Genomic DNA, 14,017 nt, shown 5'->3' on the forward strand with positions numbered 1-14,017 from the left:
TCAAGAGGCAAAAATCTTACCTTTTTAACTGTCACACCATCCTTTGGAGTTTGCTTTGTTGACAGATTGTACCCAATCATCTGTTTAGCAAGCTGTTCAACAATCTTAGGGCTACAAACAAAGGAAAAAGGTTAGTTTATTGAAAGACATTAAAAGAAACAGTCACATAGCTATTGTAACAGCTTAAATATTACAACAGAAGCAATTTATTTATGCTTTTTCAATTTTAAAGACTTACTCTTTAGTTAGATGAACTCCTCCTTTCAAGCCACTATTGAAAATACCTTTTCCTCTCCCTCCAGCCAGAATCTGTGCCTTCAGAACAATTTCCTTTGCCTCTGTAAAAGAAAACCACATTGCTATTCTATCGTGTGCCATTTATTGAGATTGTTAGTGTAAATTTTAAAAGTATTTCCAGGTTAGACTGTTTAAAAAAAACAATGAGAAGTTGCTCATAACTCGTGAGCAATAAAACAAGAGTCAATTCAACATTTTTACAAAGCAACCTTGCAAAAAAGAATTGTTCAAGGAAGTTAAAGGATAAATATACACTACTTATTAGATGGAGAAATGTGTCATTATTTAGATCAAACCCATGCTATTAATGTTACATGGCCTGCACAACAAACCATATAACCAGCATACAGTTTGACGGCTTACATTCTGGCACTGTTCTTAAAACATGAATCAGATCATATTTTGTCTTGAATGCACAACAAACAAATGCTCATCAAGGAAAATAAATTCCATTCCTTGCTCTGAACACATGTAAATAAAGCTATGGATGTGGTCCTAAAAGAAGAAATCCCCATCTCCAAAGGGCAGGTCAGCATGGAGCAAAGGCAGTAGCTGTGAAAACACATTCATCTGCTTGTGAGGCATCAGTTGAATCTTTGGCAGTGTGAGTGTAACTATCTCAGTAACAAGAAAGTGCAGCAAGACACAGGGACAAAAGTAACTGCACCGAGACCCACGTTCCAAACAGAAGCAATCCTGAGTAAAACAGTGCAGAGGGAAAGGGGAAAAGAAAAACACAACCAACCAAAAACATTGCTCATGATCTCTGCAGCTCCATGGACCATAGCAACTTCTCGAAACAAGGACCTGCCAGGTGCCTGCAAGATGTTTATTAATACTGAACACTGTCACTTTGCACATTGATCATAATACTGCCAGGTATGTTGGAAAGTCCGAGATCCTCATGTTAAGATATCATTAAGCAGTGCCTAGAAAAGGCTAACATTGTCATCCTTTTGTGAGTGAGTCAATTCCCTCTGAAGTCTGTGGAAATCTCCAATTTCAGTGATGTTTGGATTAGGTCACACCTTGAATCACATGAGAATTTGTCATTAAATTGACAGATTTACTGTTTAAGTGGCACAGAGGATATGGATACTTTTGTTCAAACAAACACAGGTTTTCTAGGCTCGTATCACATAAAAATATTTCACAGATGATTAAATATAAGTTTGGAAGTGTGGCAATTTTTGGTGCAGACCAGTTCTGACCCAGCGTCATTTCAAAGTTCCAGTATAATAAATTTCAGCAACTAGGAAAAAAGCTGGAACTTAGGATAGAATAAATATTATGAAATAAATATTCTATTTCCTGTATTAAAACAGAAATGAATTCTCAATATAGCTATTGGCGGCACTGTACTAAGAGCTGCCTGATTTCCAAGCTTCAAGGTAAAATCCATCCACGTGTTTATCCATTCAGTAACATCTGACGTACATCATTCTAAACCTTAAAAGCACTCTCCTTGAAAATACTTCATGCATTCCAATATATTCATGTTCTGGGCTCCCTATTATTCATGCCATTGCAAGGCAGATAAGAAGGAAGTTTAAATGCAACAAAAAGTTTTATATCAAGTGTTTCCTAAGCACACAAATTATTAAGATGAATTAAAACTATAAATCACTTTCCAACCTGCAGCAGCAAACTCTAAAATCACAATAGCTGCTGTAATAAAGAATCTACTATAGTGTCGTTAATAGACGCTGCAAGCATCTAATTAGATCGGGTTTAGGTGCCAACCATCCTGACAATGCGAGTTGTGATTGTCAGTGATACGTGGTATCAATTATGTGAGTGATCATTACCTGCACTCCTAACCAGCACGCTACATGAGTGCCGATTATCTTCATTTGGCTACAGCAAATGAAGTTAGAGGAAGGGATTAACGCGTACATTTTTATAATCCACTAGAGGACTATCAAGGCAATACAATAACTTCAGAAAAACAACTATCAAAAACCTAAACAAATACACTAGAAAGTAAGCATAACCATGTAAAGATTAGACCCGAAGAACTAATCAATACAGCAGTTCAGCAGAGCACAGGTTCTTCTTGCCCTGGGGGAAACCAACAGGAAGCGATTTAATTCAAGTTATTTGCCCAAGCTGTGTAAAATGAAGTAAACCAGCCAGACTTTATTTTACAGTAACTAGGTTCGATCATTCAGTACTTACCAAGTTGATTCACTACTTAACGTCGCCGTTTCATTTAAAGAGCCGATGAAATGCTTACACGGAATTTTCATGCTGTCTCCTGCCTGAATTCCCAAATTACGTTATGAAAGACTATCCCAAAACAAAAACGTAGTTTTAGGTGGAATATATGAAGTAATTCACCTTCACTTGTAGGCTCTAATATGAATAAATAAGTAATAATAATAATAAAAAAAATCTAGAACCAGTACGCAAAGTCAATATTAAACCCATTAAAAACAAAAAGGTGTAATTCATTTCCATTAGCACCCTTCCAAACTGCTGTAGTAACACTGGAAAAATGTTTAAGCGGGGCAGTGTAGTTATAAATACTGGATTTGAAGAGAATCTAGCACAAGAAACATGTCTTTACAGCACCATAAAGTATAGCACAACATTTTCAACAGCGCTGCATTTGGTAATTAAGGATTCAATGAACTTCTGTTTATGTCCACTGACTGACAAGCCTTTGTGTAATTTTTCTAAAAAACGCAAAACCAAAAAACAAACCCAAATAACAAAACAGATTGCTTTTTAAGTGTCTTTTTTTGTGTCACAGATTTAAAATTTTCTTTATCATTCAAAACAATACAAAAAAAGACTGCTTTTAAGTGTCACTAATTTAGCAGCAAGTAGCCGCAAACTGCTCCATGCAGATTAATGACGCATTTCTGGTAACAGCATGTGTTCTTAACTAATTATAACCTGAATACATTAATATCTCAGACTTAACAGTTTATTCACTGGATCTTATATATGTCTTTTTTACATTAATCTACAGAAAAAGACAGACATGAGCATTTCCAAAGAATCCTTTTAAAAAATGGAGCGAAATACAGCTTGTCCCCAAGTCAGATGCCAAAAAATAAGCAAGACCTTTATTCCTCAGAAAAGTCCTCAGAGTTTAAAATTTCACAGCTGTAGTGAGTTTAACCACATTTCTTGAAAAATTAAATCTAACCACATAGGAAAAAAGCCTTAAGTGCTTTTCTTTTAAATACATTCAGATGTTTCAGCAGAACAGAATATAACACTCCGAGGGACAAGCATCCTCTACGTTGCATTCAACAGTACATCTCCTTCCCTTCAGTCAGCGCTGTGAATACAAATGGCACTCTTATTCCTTGCAATTGTAATAGGCTCAGTTCTGTAATGAAAGCCTATTTAAAATCAATAAAATCAGTCCTGCTTTGGGGAGCTATGATTACTCTGGTCCACTGGTACTGCTTGCAGCAAAAATGAACAGCTTGTTCTCAGCCCACTGCTGTGTATATTTAAATACCGAATTCTTGATCATGAAACAATATACTTATAACCATAGTTCTGCTAGTTATAGGGTGTGCTAATTTATTACCTGTGAATAGCTTTCCATTATTATTGATATGACTGTGTGATTGCAAATTAGGCGTGTTAACAGTTACATTAAAATGTGCTATAGCTTATAAAAAATAAACTACTGTAAAGACGAGACAATGTAAGACTGCATGGTAATAGGCCTCACTCTTGCCTGTTTATGAACAAAGGATTTTCTATCAGAGTACTCAGGAGTACTTTGGCAAGGCATCCTACACTAGAGAACTGGAGCAGGGGACTGAAAGGGAGGAGGTTTCACACAAAATCCTAATCACATTTCTGTCTCACCATGCCACTTGCAGCAGTTTGGCTTCTCTATCTGCAGGGGCTCCGTGAAAATTAATTAGCATCTGCACCTCTTTTAAAAATGCAGAACCTGATTCAGTATTACATGAGTGTATTTCTACCCCAGCGTTAGGCAGCCGATCACAGGAGAAGGGCTGACTCCAAACCCCGGCAGCACCGTTAAGTGCTGCAGCAGCAAAGCATCACTGGAAAACGCACTGATCTCTCTCCTAACGAGCTTAGTACACCTTGCAAAATAGATGGAAGCAACTCAGTGTCATGGGAGCCGTGCAATGAAGACAAACTGAGGACACGCCAAATCAACGTCTTACAGAAGCACCGTCTCCTTACTGACCCAAAGGTGAGCGTAAACACTGAGTTTATGAACGCAGGAGAGCCACTTCCACGGAGGCAGCAGGCGTTAATGAGACTCCTTCAGCGCTCACACGAGGACCCCAGCCCAGCGTGGTTAGGCAGACAGTAATTAATTTCCAGAACTTTGCTAGTCACCCTTCTTTGCCTAAAGTCATTAAGCTGTGCTTGACGAGCAGAACCCTTCGGGCGCATCCCCCTTCCCAAAGTCCTGAAAGAGCTAGATGGGGTACACGAATCTGCAGCCAGCTCCAAACTCTGCGCCTCCACAAAGAGGCAGAGGTCCACCTAATCAGGTATTTACCTGGTAAGACTCCTCTGAGCTTCCCTTCCCAAAGCAAGGTTTTTCCCGCACTCTGCTTTATAATTTAGCTTTCATAGCATGGAAGTTGAGGAAAACAAGGCAGATATTACAGACATTTTCTGACAGCAATTATACTTCATTTTGGATAGCACAAGAACTATAAGGCATCAACAAAACCCCGAACACCTACATGCCATTCCTACTCCAGTTTCCTCACCAGTGCTGATGGAAAACCACAAATGCTCAAGTGTCCTGGAAGGGTTCTAGATAACCTCTCCCAAACTGCATATCTGCAGCTCGTAGCTTGTCTTCCAAAACATGGAAATGTTCCCCTTACAAGTCCTGAAAGGGTCAAGTTTGTGTTGGGGTTTGTTTTGTTTTGTTTTGTGTTTTTTTGGGGTTTTTTTTTACACTACCTCTAGCTGACCCAACAGTAAGGAAACCAACTTTTTGGGGTCTCATCTGTCCTGTTCTATTGTTGTTGCTTGCTTCTTTCTTGTTTTAATGCTACCACTACCACCTGAGCTTTTAGCTTCCCTTTGGGAAAGACTGGCTATAATTAATTTTCAAAATTTCAGCCATCCTGTTACACTGCTCAGGCAAGATCCTGTCAGGTGCTTATTACTTTTTAACAATACTCCTGTCCAGAGACACTCTGGTATACTTACTTCAGCACAAGAACGAATGGAGAAGAATAAAAGCTATAAGGAAGATCATAATAAACATAATATAATAATAAAAACCAGTAATAAAGCCTAATTCCCAAATTGAACACTGAATCCCAAAGTTGCTATAATAAGTTTTCACATTTGGGTCTCTTTACACAAACTTGCTCTGAAATCCGAGACAGCTTTTCCCAAGGAGCAAGTATTGCTACCACTTCCACTGCTCCCCATCTTCTGAGCACACCGGGGACGCAGTGCCTGAGACGGTTCCCGTGCTCTGCCAAGAAAGCAGACTGAGATGGGAAAAAGCAGCTGTCCACAAGAAGATACCTCCCACATCTACAAAACTATTGGTGTACTTCAAGGTCTTTAGAATGAAGTTAAACAATAGATTCCCCCCCCCCCGCCTTTAATTTTAAACTCCCTTCCTCTCTTATTTTCATTCTTTTGCTCTGTAACACCAAAAAGAATTATGTTCTTACATGCCTACGTTCTACAACCTTTGGTTTTCAGACTAATTTAGAATTAAAGTTAAATAAATCATCCTTTTTATAACTCCATACTTTTGAATATATTGTATATTTATTGCTAGATTATAAGCCTCATTAAAATCTATAATGATAAATTAGTCAGTCTCTTGATTCTGTCACTACTATTATTAATTGCTTTCATAACCATTACTACACACTTCACCGGTGATAAAAATTTTAAAGCTAGATAAAAATCAGCTAAGCTAAAGCTCACTCTTAATATTGCACTCTTAAACATTCTCAGAGTAAAAGTAATCAAGTATTCACATGTCCTACATTTAAGTTAAACCTGATAAATTACTTATACAGCAAACGGAGCCTCACTAGATCTAGCGGCACCACTATCAGGCATGGAAAAATATGCACATTAAGGCAGGGATCCAAAAAGAATAGTTCTCACATTAAAATTGTTCATTGCATGTGCTTGTTTAAAACTCCATGGGATATCTTATTTCTAGTATTTTCCAGTCTTTAACAGTTTCTCTTTTCAAGTTCTCATTATTTTTACACAGATTTCCTGTGTAATAGACACAGGGTTTAGAAAAACTATTTGTCACATTTGCTTACAAACTCGCTTGAAAACTCAACCAGGAGGGGAACAAGTTCTTCATTTGGTGGAAGAGCACTGAAGTCTACTGACAAGTGAGCAAAAGCTTCTGCCAGTTCTCAGGCAATATCCATTCTACGGTGTAAAAAAGAGAGGGCTGCTTCCTGTAACCTGCAATGTCAACCTGGCATCCTGCACCATGTCGCGTAGTAACTACTGAACAAAATGGAAAAACTCATGCAAACTGATACAGTGTTCTTCTGACATTATACCCACCAGTTTCATTTTTGCAACTTTTAGAATTCATAGTATTCTTTCTAATACGCCCAAGTCAATATTATTTTTCTCCTCTTCTCATGATTTCACTTTAAGAAACTGCAAAAGCAAGCAAAGAATATTTTTCCTTGTATATTAGTTGTGATCCCTTTTACCTGACACCACCATGGAAGCTTCTCAGGATAATCCATTATGCACTGAGAAATTTGGGCATGCAAAATCATGTGGTTTAGTAGACTTGGAATGGACCCGTTTTCTTTATAAATATAAAATGCATAGATACATCACAAGACTTGCTTTCTAAAACCACTGTCATTTAAAAATTTGACATTTTGCCAGATTTTTAGCATGTAATTTCTCTTCACCCTTCCCTTTTCCCTAAACTACAAAAAAAAAAAGTTATAGTGAAATGAATATACTGTCAGTTTTCTTTGCATCTTTACCTTTTAAAGCTTACAGGGCTTTCAAGTTTTCCTTGCCAAAATATCCTGCAAACTTTTTTTTTTTAAACAAAACATATTTTAAAGTTAGCAGACTCAGGCAGCTCAACCGTGTCCTAAATTCTTGATTGAATACCATAATGCCATTTGTTTAAATGCAATTCAGAGAACAGGTTTTATGCAATCTGTAGTGTTGAAGTCAAGCAGTCATTAAGAACAAACACTGTTCTCGCCCCTAGCTGCAACAATACACACACCTGTTTTCCTGGAACGCTTTCAAAATTTCATTCTTTGCCATTATGTGTAAGGCACAAAAGTCAAATAGTCTTCTCTGACTGATTCTAATTCTTTTATCCATTACTGAACTGCAGAGATGATCTTGAAAAAATTGTACGTAGTGCAGAAAATATAAAAACTGGGGAACATACATTGGTTCTTCACCATTCACTTTTAAGCATAGAAGAGTTATTGTAATAGAAGATATTTTGCAGACATGGAGCACAAAATAAGAAACATAAGCAAGAAACCAGGGAGTTCACATGGTAAAAAAGCAAGCAAATATGCAGAGTAGACAACTGCAATGGTACCACCATTACTTAAGAAGTGTTAACAAATTCATAATGTAATATACGTGGCAGGTGAACCCCGTTCAAGTACAGACTTGATAATGAGTCCTTTGCCAAGCAGTCTTTACACACAGGCCTGCTATGCCCAGCAAGATCCTTAAAAAATAAGCATTAAAACAGAGGGCAAAGCTAAAAGAGATTTGGAGCACATCACACAGTAGTGGCTGGGCACACAATCAACAGCCTTCAAAAGCACGAGAAACGGGCCACGTGCTAAAAGGGAGGCATCTGAAGGTGGAGAAGCTTTAGATTGAATTTCTGCAAGTTTGCCAATGCTTGGGCAGGACTAAGTCCCCCTTCAAAGGGTTTCATCATCTCTTACTGCCTTGTAAATACCAGGACACACTGACCTGACAGCTTAACATGTGCATGCAGTGCCCAGCCGCAGGGGACCTCCCTGCTTCCACAGGACTCGACATCACATCAGCAGTGGTCATTTCTCCTCTCTACGATAATTTACAGTGACACAATACTGATGTTTTCATCAAACAGAGAGTTATCTGCTTAATTTTAAGCATACACTAATGCCAGCTTGGCATTTGAGTGCATGCATAAATATTTCTCTGAGTGGGGCTTTGACATGTTTAATGAAGAATTTCTTAATGAAGCTCCAAACCTAAAGCTCTTCTACAGTTTGCATTTTTACCCAAAGCGATGAAAATACTGAACAGCTCTTAGCTGAAAATTTACATTTTTAGCAAAATTAACACTTCCTTCCCAGCGACAGTTACCGTTAAACAATTCTGCTCTACTTCTTAGCCTTATATCCCTTAGTTTTTTGTTTCATTGTGTAGGGCTGCATTAGATACCACACATTTTGCTGTTCAGACCATAAATAAATCAATCCACACCAAAATTAGAAACATGCAAAAGAACAGCACATCTGGCAGTACTTTGATCTGAATCAAGCCCAGTACTATCAAAAAGTCCTCCAGCAGTCTGATTCATTCTCCAACTTATGTGGTGGAATTAAGTTTTCACTGTATTGCTGAAAAAATTTATTGAGTCTCTGAAAAAAAATCATGCCAGACTGGTCATTATCTGGGAAACATCTGGATGGGAAAATGATCACATACAAGAATTTATGTCTGCCTCAGTAGTGCTGAAGACTGAAAGTTGGAAAGCATTACTTTGGAGCTGCTATTCTACATATGCCCTTGATTCCTGGCCTTGATTTTGAAGCAAGAGTAAAAAATGACACCGATTTGCTACCCCCCGCAAAAAAAAAACAAACCAAAACAAACCCCACAAACCACAAAACCCCCCAACTCCCCCCCCAAAAAAAACCAACCAAAAAAACAGTGACCACCACCAAACCCCACCATCACATTACCTTCTGCACATTCAAAAGAACTACTTATGGATAGGAATTACACACTTAAAAGAAGACATTTTTAAGACCACAGTATTTACCACTCAAAGTCTCATTTGCCAAGGTATTTCCTATTTGAAGAAGAATATCAGACTCCACAATGAAAATAAACACTACTTCATTTTAAAGAAATAATCTTTTTCCAGCATGGCTTCTAACAGACACCTGATAGCAGGTGTAAAATCCAGATGGAGAAGTAAAATCTAGTAACAGAGATGCTGGGCAGAGTGCTTGCACAAGGCTATGTGACATTTAAGTTCTTTTGCAGAGATAAGTGGGACTTAAGTGATGAACAGGTATGGCTCTGGCCATCTGGAGTAGCAATGAATTTCACCCAGAGTGAAAAGAAAAACCAAGAAGAAGGAAAACTATCTGAATTGGTTCTGATGTTTCATTCCTGTCAAGTGGAGGTTAACTAATTGGAGACTTCTGGGCAAAAGCTCATTCATTTCCAGAGCTCCAGACCTGGAAAGCAGTTATCTGAGTTTGAAAGAGACAGAGAAAGCTCACCACATAAAGGTTTAAAGATGACAAGAGACAATGGAATACAAAAACAAAGGGAGGAATATCTGTTTAAAACACAGAAACAATGCAACCAGAATAATAAGCATATTTATTCCTGGACATATTTTCCTGCACAGTTTGCTTAAAATCCTTCTAAGGATTACTGATGTTAGTTTTCATGGTATCTAGCTTTTCATTTCATTAAAAACCCTACTGCATTAAGAAGTAAAAAAAGAAATATTTTAGCCCCTTGGCAACTGGTAAATATTAACTACTGTAGGCAGATGAAGTTTCATCTGTGGTAAGCACACCTGTTTATAACAATGTCAGATAATGCCAGTAATACACTAAGCACAACTAACAAGGGAGAGGCTGTACTACCATCCTCCTCTTATTTTTGTTTACTCATCACATATGTGCAATAGAAGCAATTGCCAAAATAATCTAATATTAGAAAAAGGTTAAGAGGAGACCCATTATAAGAATCTGTTAATATTTAATTCAGTATTTCAGACTTAACTATTCAATTAAAAGGACGTCTCACTGATCAATGATACACTGGTGAATTTGGATTCAAAGCCAAAAAAATTTGTTTAAAAGATCAAGTGTCAAACCTTTATTACCTGAACAAAATTCTTTTTACAGCTTCATAAAGTTAACCTACCTATACAATTCCTTCACATGCATGCAGTACACTAAGACATTCAACATAACACCATTCAGAATGCATCCTTAACAATGCATCCCTGCCAAAATTAATTAGCCTTTTAAGAAAAATAACTTCCTTTAGATATTTTTTTCTAGATTTCTTTTTCTTCTGTGATATATTTCTTAATATCACACCATCTGCAGGCACTTTTCAAAAACATTGGAGAAAGGCAATTTAGGGAATGTTCCAGATAAGAAAAGGAAGGAAAAAAAAAAAAAAAAAAGTCCTACTGTGCTTTTCATAGCCTGGTAGTTTTTACAGTCTTTCACCTTGGTGCTTTCTTCTTTTTAACACCATTGTATTAAAAGTCTTCAATTTTGACTGTTTGGTGGAAGCAATATAACGCAAACTTTACAGATTCAGCTCTGAAGACTCACTGCATACTAGGAGAGGTTAAGAGAAAAATACTCGAGGTTTAAATTGTTAGCACTAGTCATTGAACATAAGCCACAAAAGAGACACAAGCTTGAAACAACTTAGTTGGGTGGACCAAACAAGCTTCTACGTGCTTAGCATTATGAAGGAAGATGAAAGTAAAAAAATAGGACAAAAGCCTTTTATCCCCTGACATGAGCCTTTAATTCATGAACCTAGAAGAAAATATTAATGATTTAGATCACACTGTAAAGCAGTTGTCAAAATACACATTGTATCCTTGATTTTAAGCAGTAGCTTGTTAGCTGAACCATTCATGACCATGCACTGTACCAATGTACGCAGCTTCTCTTCTTGTCTCGGCCTCTCTTTGCCCCTTAGTTATCTTTGTGGATTTATAAAGAGTTGCTTGTTATTATATGCAGCTACAACATGCTCTGTATGAGGATACTGGACAAGCTGTTAGCTCTATTAACTTAATAATAGATTTCTGAGTGTGATTTCCAATTAATTTCATTTTCCTCATTCCACGAGGAGCCAAAATTATGGAGCACCATATGGTGCTTCATAAATAACAATTAAAAGTTATTTTCTAATCTTTAGGCACTAAAAAAAAACCCCATAAAAATACATATGGTTGTAATGACATGAAGGATATTAAGCTTTGGAATGTCTGCAGATGTCCAGGAAGCTCCAAACACTTCCTCAGCCTTTCCCCCATTCACACATTCTGGTCCATGCAAGCCTCTGGATGTTATAATTAATCACAGTGTATTCCTCAAAAAATCATAATTAAGATCTTCTGAAACTGGAACTTCGTAACAACAGTTTGTATGAAGATCTACGTAGCACAATTTGTGTTGCGATTCTGATGCTCTTCATCTTTACCTATGGCATGGATTTGTTAACAGTTTTGTTCCTACCCAGCCACAAGTATCTGCAGAGCTCCACCAGTCAGAGAAATCATGTCCATGTGTCAGAGACTGGACTGGGATCTGGGAGCCTGTCAACTTACCACAGGACCTTGTCATTTTACAGCAAGTAAGAATTCACACTACCCAACACAGGCATGCAACTGCAATTGAGAAACTATTCTACTCCAAGTAAATGAAACTTAAGCTGCTGGTCTAAATAATCCCCTAACAGCCACCTTCTTTCTTCCTGCCCTTTGTTATGCCTTGTATATGTGCTGATTGCAGAGCAATTAGATCTGGGAGTCCCGTCTGAGTACCTGAAGTTAGATAAACTCTTAAAGTCTCTTACTGTAAAACAGAAATAACAAGACTACCTGCCTCATCAGACTTTTTTTTTTTTTAGTAAAGTAAGTGGAGAGGTTTCCTCAGAAGCACCTTGGATAACTGCTTTTACTACTGCTCACTGCTCTAAGTCAAACTGATGGGCAGAGGTATTTTATTGTCTGGCATGAGAATCTAGACGTGCAGAGCAGGCACTGGCCTTGGATACCTGGAAAGCGATATTCACCTCCAGTACAGTCAGATGTCAACATGTTCACTCATAATATAAATGATTCTTATCATCTGCACATCTCCTGGGGATAATATTAACAAGAGATTTTGCTAAACAAAAAGTGTTAGGAAGAAAATCTATTATAAACTTAGACACCAATGGACTATTTTGAAGTCATGGCGACTGCATCCCTTTCAAAATATACCTATATTTAAATCTGCAGAATTCTTGCATTCAAAAATATTGTATACTATCGTCTCTGTCAATTCTCAAGAGTGCAGTTTTGTCAAATTCATCTTTTGTGGGAAGACATTTTGAGGCTATGCTGAAGATAAGCCAAAGAGAAGAAAATCTAACATCCTTTCAAATTCATATTCACAGAAATATTTTTCCCCCTAACATCTATGTACTACTTCTATATACAGACACATATATGCAGATCTACCAGCATAAAGATTTCATTAATCTAAAAACTTAAAATGGAATATGTATGCTTTAAGTTACAGAATGTAAAAATTACAGTGAGTGAAGGGACAAAAGATGGGGAAAAATTGCTCTCTTTTGTCTTTTTATTGAAAAAGAGCTCAATTTGACTGCTGTTTGCATAAATAAATAATAAATATTCAGTTAGTGTCAGGCCTGTAACCTCAGTTAGTGCTAATATAACCTAAAAGCTTAGCAAGAAGGATACATACCCAAGGACTTCACAGGTCTGACTATCAAGATACATACTACAAAATAATGTCTAGATGTACACACACATATATATACACCCCTTATGAATTTAGCTATTAAAAAAGAACAGAATGCTCAACAACATTGTTTCCCAGCATAACAGTCCTTTCCCAAAATCTATGCTTCCACAACATATTACAAGTAAGTAGGTCTAACGTATCTCACCAACCTGCAGGAAGCCATACAGACATAGTTACTCCTGCATCTTACTGCTCAGTCATAAAGGGACAATGTCAAATCCATATAGATGTCTAGACAGTATGTCACAGTGTAAGAAATGTGGTGTTCCTTTTGTAAAAAGTTTCCCTGTTATTGAGCGATGTGTGGATCTTCCTGTTACTATGAATACCTGAAATTCTGTATTAAAGTCAATCTGCTTTAAATCACCAATCTTGTAGGTACATTGTTGGAGACCCAAGAAACTGAGCCCTGGCACTGGGATCTTTCTTCCTGGAAAGATATATATAGAGATATACTGGCAGGGGGAGAGAGATCAGTTGGTGCATCTGCATTAGGGGGCGAGTCAGCTCACGCAGTCCACTGCTTGCATTTTCTTTCCTTGGTATTCCATTGGGCATTTCATGCTGGCCTTTGCTTTAGGTTTTCAAGAACCTGCAGCATGGTCTACATGATTCAGTCTAAGTTAGGAGACAACACACAATAGTAGAAAATATCTGGCAGCAATCTGAGAGCAAAAGAGCTCTCCACAGATGCTTCCTCATAAGAAGAGAGCTACAACCATTTAGCAGGATACACCACTTCAGAGATGGTTGTAACCACTTGTCCATTTTGCCTTTCAGAATGGCTTTTAAAAGTTCTCTGGGTATTTAAACTAAAATACCACATTTTGCTAGAGAAAATAGATGAAGTCAAAAAGACAACATTTTTCTAAGTAACCACACATAAGTGCACATTTTCATCAATTAACAGGGGATAGATTTATCTATTTCCTACAGATCTTAAT

General features: G+C 37.4%; 1 protein-coding gene across 1 annotated transcript in view; it reads right to left on the reverse strand.

Moving 5' to 3' along the window:
* The window catches only part of SUCLG2 (succinate-CoA ligase GDP-forming subunit beta), a 130,872-nt gene that overhangs the window by 72,437 nt on the left and 44,418 nt on the right, over positions 1 to 14,017 (reverse strand). Inside the window, exons 3-4 of the mRNA XM_075713995.1 lie at positions 239 to 338; positions 21 to 111 (exon numbers count right to left, since the gene is read on the reverse strand). Coding sequence (XP_075570110.1) covers positions 21 to 111; positions 239 to 338 — 191 coding nt within the window. The remainder of the gene's footprint in view (positions 1 to 20; positions 112 to 238; positions 339 to 14,017) is intronic.

The sequence above is a fragment of the Pelecanus crispus genome, chromosome 7 (genome assembly GCF_030463565.1).
Source record: "Pelecanus crispus isolate bPelCri1 chromosome 7, bPelCri1.pri, whole genome shotgun sequence".
NCBI lineage: Eukaryota > Metazoa > Chordata > Aves > Pelecaniformes > Pelecanidae > Pelecanus > Pelecanus crispus.